The 12,448-nt window shown below is 36.7% G+C and overlaps 1 protein-coding gene across 1 annotated transcript; it reads right to left on the bottom strand.

The window, feature by feature from the left end:
• Positions 1-8,149: 8,149 nt before the first annotated feature.
• Positions 8,150-10,242, bottom strand: LOC131020516 (cytochrome P450 78A7-like). The gene is made up of 2 exons (XM_057949370.1): positions 9,143-10,242; positions 8,150-9,048 (listed from the first exon to the last, which is right to left on the bottom strand). Exons 1-2 carry the CDS (start codon positions 10,121-10,123, stop codon positions 8,422-8,424), a joined length of 1,608 nt encoding a protein of 535 aa, XP_057805353.1. The 5' UTR covers positions 10,124-10,242; the 3' UTR covers positions 8,150-8,421.
• Positions 10,243-12,448: the final 2,206 nt, after the last annotated feature.

The following is a 12,448-nucleotide window of genomic DNA, read 5'->3' as shown; positions in this document are numbered from 1 at the left end:
AGACGTCCACAAAAGAACTTCCTACCTATTTTTGGACTATACCCCACCACTTATAATCCTCTTACTTTTCACTTTTCGCAACTCCCAATATTAATTATAACACATTTTCACCACTCTCAATACACCCAACTACCTTTTATCCACGCTCAATACACTCAATAATATTTTTTCTTAAAATTTGTGTCACTCCCTCTTACAAAGTTCTTTCATGGACGGAGGAAGTATTTGCCATTTTAGGATTAGCACGCGAAGGAGAGAAAATAGAGTGGTTGCATTAAAATGCAGGGCACATGGCAAATACATGGGAGTAGAGCCACGTAGGATGCAGAAGGGAGTCAAAGACTGATAGAAACGTACAGAGCAGCACGTGATGAAGTGACTCATGTCCAATCAAGTCAACACAAAATTAGGGTTGCCAGAATATAACAAATTGGAAATCAGAAAAATCAGACGGCATACATTGCATATTGGTTAAGGCCGGTGGGCCACCACCGTCCAATGATGCAATAAATATATGAAGCTAAAGCTGCACCCTACGCCAACCTATCCCTGCACCCTATCGCCAAAACCCTAACCACCCACCATTAATCGACAATCAAATGCCCAAAAAAAAAAAAAAAAAAAAAACCCAAAATCTTCACAATTATTTCGAATAAATATTTTAATTTATTTGCTCAAACTAGCATGTACCCAATGCTCAGATTATATCATCACAACTTACAAACATTAAATTACATGCTCTTCTCGAGATTTTGAAATACTCAAAATTTGCTACTGTCTATCTAAATAAGCAATTGATCAATATTTGGGTAATTATGTTGGACGAATGCATGTTTTGGATGAATTAAATTAGTGGTTGTCGTATATATCCTTCCATGCAAATTGCAATGGAAGGGAGTGGTAGGTTTTAGTAACGACGCGAATTGTCTGCTGTGAAATTTTACTGCAATTTTCACGTGATTATGTTTAATTTTCTATTGAAATTTGAGCTCCTACTGTTTCCACCATTAAGGTCGTCACCACTCACATTTCTATCAGAAATTACATATTTATGGATGGTATGAGTGATCATAATAATTTTAAATTTATTGTGTTTAAATATTTTGTTTAAAATAAAAATAGAATATTGTTGTTTTTTTATTTTGTATATATTGTATTTTTTTTTCATTTTCTACTCCCTCCGTCCCAATTCAATATATAGGCCACAAGGTTCGGACATGAGTGTTAAGAAACGAATAGTTTTTAATAAAATAGGAGAGAGCAAATAAGTACGATATTTAGTGTAAGCAATGAATTATGTGGGGATATTTGTTATATGTTGACTTTTCATATTAAAAAGTGTCATATTGAATTGGGACGTCCAAATAAAAAATATAAAAATATTTATTTAGTGTCATATGACACTATATATCTCTAATTTAAAATCATGATAAATGTTTATTTTGATATAAAAATTATCAAAAATAAATTTAAAATAAATAAGATATAATTATATATTTAAAAAACTTTAAAAAATTGTATTTTCTGTCTGCTCTCTAGCTTTCGATTACTTATCTCTTATTCTCTTTCCTCTACCTTTAACTTCTATTTCATCGGTCCATAAAACGATAAAAATGGAAATGATTGAAGAGTAAAAGATAAAATGTGGTGGAGCCTATTTTTTTTTTTTATGATAACAGACACTTATTTATAAAAAATCTAACCTATTGAATTAGGACGAAGAGAGTATTATTTTTTGATTATATTTTTTTAAAAAAAAAAGAATAGCTACAATGTACAAATAAAATAAAACTAACTAATCTTAATTATTTTCATTTTAAACATAATAAAAAGTTAAATATATAAATTTCATAATTTTTTTTATCATATTATAGCTAGCCAAAGGATGGTATCAATTACGACAAATAACATTAAACAACTTATAACTTTGTTGGGAAATTGGAATTTGAACATGCAAATAATAGTATTTTCACCCATTCACAATCGGCACTGGCTGTTAAAGCTAATACACAAATTCAATCAATTTAATTTTTTTTTTATAAGGAAAAATTTATTCAAAGATCGAAAGGTACCAAAGGTACCAGAAGAAGAACAACAGAACGAGGGGAAAGAAGAGCAATCGTCACAAGACGAAGGAGAAAGACAACAAAAGAAAAGGAACGAGGTCAGTCCACTAAGCTAACTGCTTCAAACCAAGATCTGAAATCAGAAGGAAGTGGACCCATTTGGAAAGTCTTCTGCCATCCCCACAGGCGAGATTTAATATCTGCAACAATTTTTTCTTTGATCCAACACCCCTGGTCAAAAGTGCATCTATTCCTTTGTTTCCAAATACACTAAACCACACAGATCCAAACACCGGAAAGGAATCTGACGTCCTTCTTACGCCCGAGATTAATAAAAGCAAGGAAATGGGCAATTCTAGAAGAAGGGAGAGCCGACTGAACACCGAACCAGGAGAGGAGCACATACCAGATTTCATTGGACTTTTGGCAAGAGAAAAAAAGATGCTCTGTGTCTTCATCCTCTAGGAAGCTGAGTTTACAAACGGTCTCCGAGTTCGGGATGGGAACATGCCTCTTCAAAAGGTTGTCGGTCGTCGCCATTCTTTTGATATAAAATCATGATAAATGTTTATTTTGATATAAAAATTATCAAAAATAAATTTAAAATAAATAAGATATAATTATATTTAAAAAACTTTAAAAAATTGTATTTTCTGTCTGCTCTCTAGCTTTCGGTTACTTATCTCTTATTCTCTTTCATCTACCTTTAACTTCTATTTCATCGGTCCATAAAAAGATAAAAATGAAAATGATTGAAGAGTAAAAGATAAAATGTGGTGGAGTTTTTTTTTATTTATTTATGATAACAGACACTTGTTATATAACAATAAAAATATATATATAAACACTTGTAACGAGACACGAAGACTAATACATTACCATTAATTAATTAATTAATTGGCAGTATATCTAGATACCATGGTTTCATAAATTGGTGATCTCCCAAGAATCCACACACACATTACTGTAGAAGATAAATATGAGGAAATGTAAATAATTGTGAAGTGTGACAATGTATTTATGGCCGACCCAAAAATTAGGGTAGTTGTAGTGAGAAGGACATTCATCAGATATTGTAGCATCAAAAGAGTGATCTCTAATGTACTGTCATAGCCCCATTTTTCAGGAACTACGATACCGAATCGTACGGCGACTCTCCTTTTTCCCATAATAATACATCACCACCATCATCATGCATTGGACCCCCTGCCCCACCCCCCACACCAACCCTAACAGAGTATCTATACGTATACTATACGTATCACTACATTTAGTATTCTCAATTTTGAGTATTTTCTATAAAATCTTCACAACTTTCGTTTTCTCCTAAAAATGTTTCGAACTCTTGCATTTGCCATAAATTTGTTAAACTTTTTTTTCTTTTTCTAGAAAAAGATTAAATATCAAATTGTATTTCGAGGGTTATCACTATTCGAATAAAAAAAATCCTATGACCACGTTCATCACATTTAACACCTTAAAATCTCGATTAGTCTGCAAATTATCTATCCACCCAACAGACGTTAAGTGAGCGTTCAGAAGACAATCCAAAAAGCGTCGACTTCCAAGTGCGCATCCTATGCTCCATCCTCGGCGAGGAGGCTGCCTCCCGCCGGCAATCTACTACACATTTTCCCCACTCCCACCATGGAAGCTGCCTAATGCGAGGCTCAGATAGTCGTCTTCTCCACCATCAACTCTCTTATGCACCAAATTGCCATCAAGCCTAACGATATTGATATTTGTATAATACACTGCAGCATCTTCTCCCCTCCCCCCACTCCATCTTTCTCCACAATGATTATTAACAAATAAAAGCTCCGGAGCAATATAAAGAGCTAAAATCGAACATCGCTACAATCGGCCCCTTGGTCCTCCCAGCCTCAGAGCAACTCCTCTACCTCTGGACTCTAATCGTCATGGGGCGGGCGGTGATAGGTAGATTAATCTGCATACTAATTGAGACGTTAAGTGTTAAACACGACGAATGTTGCCATATGACTATTTTTGCCCCAAGGATCAATCTTGGGGTTGTATTAGATTTTTTTTTCCTAAAAAATCATGATCTTTCATCATTTTTTTATAAAATGTCCATCTATACAAAAAAATTGGTGACCGAAAGATGACTCATTTCACCTGAGAAGTCTTAAACTATCAATTTAGGACTTTTTTGGTACGAATGATTAAGGTGTATAATATAACTATCACATTTTAATATCTTACTCCATTAATTTAACTTTTCTTAATAACTGTGCCAAAAAAATAAGACAAGCTTATTGAGACATAAGGAGCACGGATGGATCAAGAATTTTTTTTATTATAGGGATACAAAATAACTTTAAATATAAAATACATTAAAAAAATTACTACATAGTAGTTCAAGTCTATTGCAATTAAAACCTACAAATTTTCATTGACCAAAATATTTGTATGATTGATTGGTTATCAACACTATCAAAAGTTTCTTTCTCGAAATAAACGATTCTTTATGATATTAATTACTCCCTCCGTTCACCAATTTGTGTCTTAGAGGAATGAGGCACGAGTTTTATAAAAAAGTACTATATTAGGTGGAAAGGAGGCGCGACTTTTAAAAAAAGTGATTCATTTGTTAAGTAAATAGTTACTAAATATGAGTATGACACAAATTGGTGGCATGACCAAAATGATAAATTAGGAAACGAATTAATGGACGAAGTGAGTACTAAAATACTCTTTCAAACTAAATATATATAATGTAACAAATTAATTAATTTTTTAACTCTCAATCCTTAATATATATATAGTGGAAGGATCAAGTGTAAACTCTATCTTAAGGTGAAAACTAGATCCTATGAACAAACACATAAAATACGTGAACAAAAGATAGTCAAGTCTTGAACAATTGTAATACATAAAATACATGAACAAAGATGGTTGAATCTTGTGTACACGTGAACATTTAGTTGTTCACGATTTGACTATCTCTTGTTCACGTATTTTATATGTTTGTTTATAGGATCTAGTTTTCGCCGTAAGATAAAAATATTGTTTAAAAATTGTGGGGCATGTGCCTCTGTGGTAGAAAGGGTGCGTCCGTGAGTATTTGATAAGAAGTAGTACGAAACATACGATCCAATACAAATACAAAAACATGATAAAATCATTTCGATTTGTATGATAATTCATACCAACTCTGAAGCAATATACGTATTACGAATTTTAATTATAGTGGAATTTAAATGGAGAGAATAGGGCGAAATAAACAAAAATAAATTGAATAGTATTAGTACTTGGTGTTGTCGGCGTGGTATGAGAATTGATGGACAGAGTTTTGACACGCGTGAGGATATTGTAAAGAGATGCAAAGTACAACTAAATATTTGTGCTTTGAAGAAAAGCAAAGCAAAGTACAAGCAAGCAAGCAAGATGGTGGCGTGCCATAACCCTAGACCTATCACCTAGTACTACTTTCTCACAGATCCCAAATCTCCACATTTATTTCTTTCGATTTCAAATGTATTTCTTTACTACATTAATAGTATCGTATTCTTCTTCTTGCACTTGGTCTTTGTCTTGCCATAACTTGCACTCTGCACCAACGTGCTTCAATTTATCACTTTAATTCTTCCAAAAATATTACTTTGTTAAAATATTTGAATCTCATTCGATGGTTGAGGATAATTAGTTTGGTTGGAGGTTCTTTAGATGTATATATACTTTATGATGTTTGGTTTGCAACTTAATTTGTTATGCTTAATATTTGAATAATTTATGACGACATCGATTTGATGGTGTGGAATTAGGGTTTCCATGTTCGTAAGTCTTTGAAGTGCGATTCAACATCAAACCGACTAAGTGTCTCAAAATATAATGAAGTGTATGTCAAAAGGTATTTACGTGTATTATATTGTATGTACGTAAATATGCTAAGCAAGATTATAATGTATACATTAAATAAAGGAATTATAAAATAAATTAACTGCCAAAGGAATGAAACTAAAAACAAGTTGCTAAATTTTCTCAATAATAATAATAATAATAATAATTACAAGTTGCCAAGTGAAAATGGAAGTAGGGGCAACCCCAATAAATGTATTTTGTCCAACTACCACCGACGCTCATAGCAAATTTGTCTACAATTCCACATGTACATACGAGCAAGCTATACGTATACAAAACCCTACATTTCTTGATGTCCTTCAACTTCATCGTCGATTATGTTTATTTATTTATTTTCTAGTTAAATCTGTAATATTATCATAAGAACTAAGAAGACTATGTTACTCACAAAATATATACAAATAATTAATATTCCAAACATCATAATTACAATTTTCTTAATAATATACGTATTAACAAATATATTGTTGATTGATTTATTTAAAGGTAGAAGATGGACTTATAGATGAAAAATGTATATATCATATTCACATCATTGATAATCAAAGTTTAAAATTTCGAGAACTAATCAAAACAAGCTCCGAAAGATTAGGCTCCATTATTTTTTTATTTTTTAATCGTACTCACATAAATTCTCGTTACAAAATAAATTAGCACACTTGTTAAGAGGAATGAAGATACTACCCCCTCCGTCCACGAAAAAGAGTCATGTTTCTCCTCTTTTTTTTGTCCACAAAAAAGAGTCCTGTTTCACTTTTTATACCATTTTACCCTTCTTTGACTTTCATATTTACTTTATTTGTCATTCATGGACCCACCACAATAACTAATAAACAATCTACTTACTTCTATAATTAAATCTTAATCTATTTTCTTAATTAAAACTCTTCCCCAAACGCAACACATTTTCACTTTCTTTCATTTCTTTGAACCCTAATTTTCTCTCACTTGCGCCGCCTCTCACCGGCGAAGGTGACGCCTTTCTCCGGCGAGTTTGCCCCTCCTTATGGCCTGAGTCGGTGACTATTGATGGCCTAAGTAGGTGGCGCAAGGGAACGCTACGGTGGCAGCGGGATTTTAGAGAGGGGCGCGACATCGTGCAGCGCGGCGCCGCTTCTTTTCCCCGGCGAGGAACGTCGCCGCCGACTGCCGACTGCCTCTCTCGGTACCTTGCGAAACATCCCCCTCGCTCTCGTCACCTCCCTCTGTGCGATTGTTGGGAATTTGATTTGGATTCAGGGGAACCGCTGCCACCGGGCCGACTACGAACGGTGGGTCGGAGAGAGGGAGGGAGAAGAAGATCGTGGAGGTTCCAGCAGCGGCGTCGACGATGGCAGCAGCCCCCTTGGAGTTTCGGCTGAAAAGGGTGTCGTCTCCACCGGCGGCGAGGGGTGACCTTCGTGGGTAAGCGACGTCGTCGGCCCACTCTCATGGATTGGAATTCGAAATTGTTGCTGTAATTTCTGAATTTGTTGCTCGAAATTGTTGCTGTAATTTCTGAATTTGTTGCTCGAAATTTGTTGCTGAATTTGTTGCTGGATTCAAGTGAATTTGTTCGAAATTGTTGCTGAATTTTCTGAATTTGTTGCTGGATTCAAGTGAATTTGTTCGAAATTGTTGCTGAATTTTCTGAATTTGTTGCTGAATTTGTTGCTGGAATTTCAGAATCTGATTTGTTTGAATTTGTTGTTGAATTCAAGTTAATTTACCATCTAAAATTACATTGAATTCGATCATTAAGCTGAATCAGTAATGAAAATGGAATTCTGAATTGAATTTTTAATTAAAATTATGTTAGAAGTGTATATTGAATTAATTTCAAAAATTAAGTGTTCAATAATTAATTCAATAATTTTATTAAATTTAAATTATGAATTGTCATCAAAAGTTAATTGAGAATTAGGGACTTTAAAAGTCATATTAACACTACTCCTATAAATTTATTTCTCTCTCCACTTACACCTACTTTAACGACTTTCTTAAAACCCGTGCCGAGTCCCAAATGGGACTCTTTTTCATGGACGGAGGGAGTACTAATTAATTTATGATACGATTCCATATTTATTTTCTTCCATTAGGGAAAATATAAATAAAATGATTTGTGTGTATCCTATATATCGTGATAACACTAGTTATGAATAAACATCGAATTCTTCTGTGTAATAGATCACTACTATCCATAATATAAGAGGGTAATATTGGAATGTTTTGGAATAACGTAGCAACAAACTATATATCGTCATATAATAATTAGAAATCAAAGGTTGACCAAAAAAACATAAAATTGTTGACTCCACAGGGAAAGCCACATCAAAATTTGGAGTCAACAATTATAATAATCTAAAATCACTCACTAAACAACCTCCCTCCTCCAAACTCACACTAAGGCAATCATCAATCTAACTTATATTTATACTAAAACATGAATTAAATAAACAAAAATAGACATAATTAGAAACATCCAAACACAGCCTTAACATGGAACATTCCTCTCCACCACCACCGCCGCCAACGGGCACTTCATCTCACACGACAGCTTCAACTTCTCCGACAAATCCACCGGCGCCGCCGTGTCCTCCGTCCACTCGAACCGCCTCACCAGCTTCGCCACCCACAGCGCCACCGTCACGATCCCAAGATTCTTCCCCGGGCACACCCTCCGACCCGCACCAAACGGCGCCAGCCTGAGATCGCCGCCGCGGACGTCCACGTCGGCCCCGCCCATCGCCGCCACGAACCTCTCAGGCCGGAACTCCAAAGGGCTCTCCCACACCGCCGGATCGTGCGTGATGGCCCACATGTTGACCATCGCAGTCGTGGCGGCTGGGACCACCATCCCGTTGCTGAGGTGGACGTCCGACGTGGACAGGCGGGCCCACGAAAGCAGCGGACCTGGCGGGTGCACCCTCAGCGTCTCTTTCACAACCCCCTGCAGATACGGCAGCCCCACCACGTCAGCATCCGTTAGCACCGCCTTCCCCGCCGCCGCCGCGTCGATCTCGCGGCGGAGCTTCGATTGGATTTCCGGGTGGAGAATCAGCTCCGCCATACACCACTCCGTCAGCAACGCCGTCGTGTCCGTTCCCCTAAATACCATCTCCTAAATATTACATAAAAATCACGTTTATCACATTTGACACAAAAACGAATTATATAATAATTATTTAAAAGATAAATAAAACTAAGAAAAATACCCATAAAACCGCGATCATGTCATCGTCGTCGAGCTTCTCATCGCCATCCAAAGACAGCAAAACGTCAACGAAATCACCAGCATCAGACACATTTCCCTGAGACGTAATTTTGGATTTATGCTCATCGATGATGTTGGCGACGAACTTTCTGACACGTGGCACGAGGGCCTCGCAACGTGCGACAATGCGGCGAGGATCGTAAAAGTAAGACATCCACGGCAAATGATCAGACCAGTTGAAGGCGCCAAGCAGCTCAAACCCTTCTCTAACCATTTCTTGAAGCTCACTCATCTCCGCGTCGAAGCGCCGGCCGAAGACGCTGCCGGTTATATTGTTCAAGGCGGCGGCTTGCAGATGCTTCCTGATAGAGACGGAGCCCTTCGCAAACTGTTCCTCCGCGATGTCCCGCATCATGGCGGCGCAGTCCTTCTGGCGGCCGGGCTCGTGCGCGGCGATGCGGCGGGGGGCGAAGAGGTGCGACGCGGCGACGCGGCGGAGCTGGCGCCAATATGCGCCGTTGGGGGCGAAGCCGATGGCGCGGGCGAACATCAAGCTGCGCGCGGACTGCTTGATGGGGCGGTCGGCGAAGTGAGGGGAGGTGAGGATTTCCTTGGCGATGAGAGGATCCGACGCCACCACCGCCGGAGTTTGGCCGAGGGAGAAGGCCATGAGGTGGCGGGCGTTGATGGCGGAGGCGGTGGAGGCGAGGGAGCGGTGCGCGAGGCCGCGGCTGAGGGCGAGGAGGCTGCCGAGGCAGGGGAGGCCGCGTGGGCCCGGGATGGCGACGGCGCCGGCTCGGTTGCGGCCGTTCTTCCAGGCGGTTCCGCCGGGGGAGAAGGCCCAGGTGAGAAGAGCGAGGGAGATTGAGAGGGAGAGGATTGTGACGATGAGGTATCCGTCGAGGAGGGTTTGCGAGCCCAGAAATGCTGGGAGAGTGAAAACCCACCAGCTTGAATCCTTTGGTGCCATGCTTAGTGACATATTTGGTTGCAGAGTGAGGTAGAGAGTGTTGCAGAGTGGAAGAGAGAGACTGAGGATTTATAGGTAGAGAAGATAAAAGAGGTTTTTTTGATTATAATGCAAATAAAGATAAAGATTTTGAATTAGGCGGAGACAGTAGTACCAGACTCTGCGCAGCTTTGCATTTTCACTTGCTGGGACTACATGCTGCGCGTATGTGCCGTGTTAATCCGTAAAAATTCATTTTCATATATTTTTAGTATATATCTAAATATTCACTTTTATAAAATTATATGTCGAATTTAAGCGGACTGCCAATGCCAAATTGCCATTGGCCAATTATAATTCAAATAATGCGAAATTGAATGGTTTCTACAAGTTCTTGTGGTAATTTTTATTTGAATAATTTTTCTTAATTATAAGACAGTTTTATGCATGATAGTCATAATGTAATAAGAGAGACAAGGGTAATAAATGAAAGATAGTTGGATAGAGACAAGGGTAATAAACAAAAATTGAAGGAAGTTATAACTCGATCATATAGGGATCGATCGAGTTTCATAATTGATTTTTCAGAGCGAAAATCTATCGTGAGAAAAAAGAGTGTGGTGTTTGAAACAAAAATTGTTGTATATATACCTCCTCACAATTAGTCTCAACTACTTCCTTAAATTATTGTGGCCATCTTCAAACTTAATCTTCACACGCTCTTACCTCAAAAATGAGGAGACACTCTCTCGTGTAACTGGTTATATGTTGAAATAGTGTCATTCGAAAATGTTCAAGTGTCATTTCTCGAATGAAGTAATATCATTCTGGAAACCAGTTGCACGGTGCAACCGGTGTCAACTTCTCCATTTATCTTAATTCAAATCCTTTTATTTTATATTGTGTATAACATAGTACTAGGTTTCATTTTTGTAAAATGTACCGACTTATTTGATGATATATATGTAATTCAAAAAAAATATTATAATCACACCATACTACATTTGATAACATTAATGCCAACTCCAAAAGCAGCTACGTGGTACATTACATAGAGGCATCTTTGTTAATTTGTCATATCCCCAGTGCCGACGTTACGTTTGGAACTAGTACCAGAGTTTCTATTTAGTTTCACTTTTATCAATATCTCAAAATTCATAAAATAAGTATCAAAATTCAAAACATATTCCATTGTTTGAAAGTCAACCCTTGAAAATGAGGTTAAATATTTCTCGCTCGCCAAAAAATATCCGAAACGTCTTATGTTAATGCCATATATGCATCACATTCGCTTCCTCCACTCTTGGAATAAAACAAGACAATATATTACCCATTATGCAAAATAGACTAGGAAACTATCGAAACACATCTCATAAACAAAACAAGTTGCACACAAATTTATTATTTTGTTTCATAAAATGGAAGATCTCAAAGGCTAGCTATAATAAGGGAGTTACGTAGCATTGGTCAAACCAAAATAATAATGAGAATTAGATTGAACTCATTAGGTATGACTTTAATTACTAATCAACTCGATAACAACATTGCCAAGACATAATATACGTTTATGAGCCGGGGTCTCGTGTGGACATTCACATGATTCATAATTGTCTGTATATTTTAATATAACATTCATAATTTATTATACTATTTTGTTCGGATATCAGTAAAAAAATTGTCATTTAATCCAAAAAATTCGTCGGAAAAATGAATCATCAACAAACTTATGTTATGTGAATGTCCATATAGAAGAATTTGTGATTTTATGGAATCAAACAAATAAAACCTGTGCCAACTTATGTTATTAAGAACTTTTGGGTCAAGTAATACGTATCGTTGTATATCTTTGAGTGAAACGAAACGAACGGAAGACTTGGAGTGAGTCTATGAGTCTAATAGTCTTGAACGTATGAAATAAATCGTGGTTAATAGTTTTTCAATTATTTGAAGACAAAAATGTCATCTCTCACTTAGGTCTTTGCAAGCCCTTCATTTATCTGTATAATGTGATCGATGATTTTTTTTTTTTTCTAAATCTTCCAAATTTTCTAAGATATTTAACAAATACAGAATTGATAACCTATCCATCATGGCACATTATTCTTGCCCACCATAAAATTGGGTGGCGTTTGGGGATTCTAAATGTTACAAATAAATTCTACACTAATTAATGACATCTTGTAAACCTAGAAAACCCATTATTGGGCTTTGTAGTAACCCCCTTCCCGCACCAAGGGAGTTTATAAATCTCATTTTAAAAATTTTAATTTTTTAAACTAACAAAATATTGAATTTTTAAAACTGTTTTTAAAAAATTATATTCAAACTAAGGGGGTGTATTGATTGAAGAGTCTGTAG

The sequence above is a fragment of the Salvia miltiorrhiza genome, chromosome 4, assembly GCF_028751815.1.
Source record: "Salvia miltiorrhiza cultivar Shanhuang (shh) chromosome 4, IMPLAD_Smil_shh, whole genome shotgun sequence".
In the NCBI taxonomy this organism is placed as follows: domain Eukaryota; kingdom Viridiplantae; phylum Streptophyta; class Magnoliopsida; order Lamiales; family Lamiaceae; genus Salvia; species Salvia miltiorrhiza.
Note: the sequence above shows the minus strand (reverse complement) of the source record. Positions and strands in the feature narration are given on the sequence as shown.

Bases quoted from the DNA above. Each gene is read 5' to 3' on its own strand.
- LOC131020516 (XM_057949370.1), bottom strand. From the start codon at position 10,123: ATGTCACTAAGCATGGCACCAAAGGATTCAAGCTGGTGGGTTTTCACT. The intron at 9,049-9,142 runs GTATTTTTCTTA...TGTAATATTTAG, and splicing joins ACATGATCGCGGTTTTATGG to GAGATGGTATTTAGGGGAAC.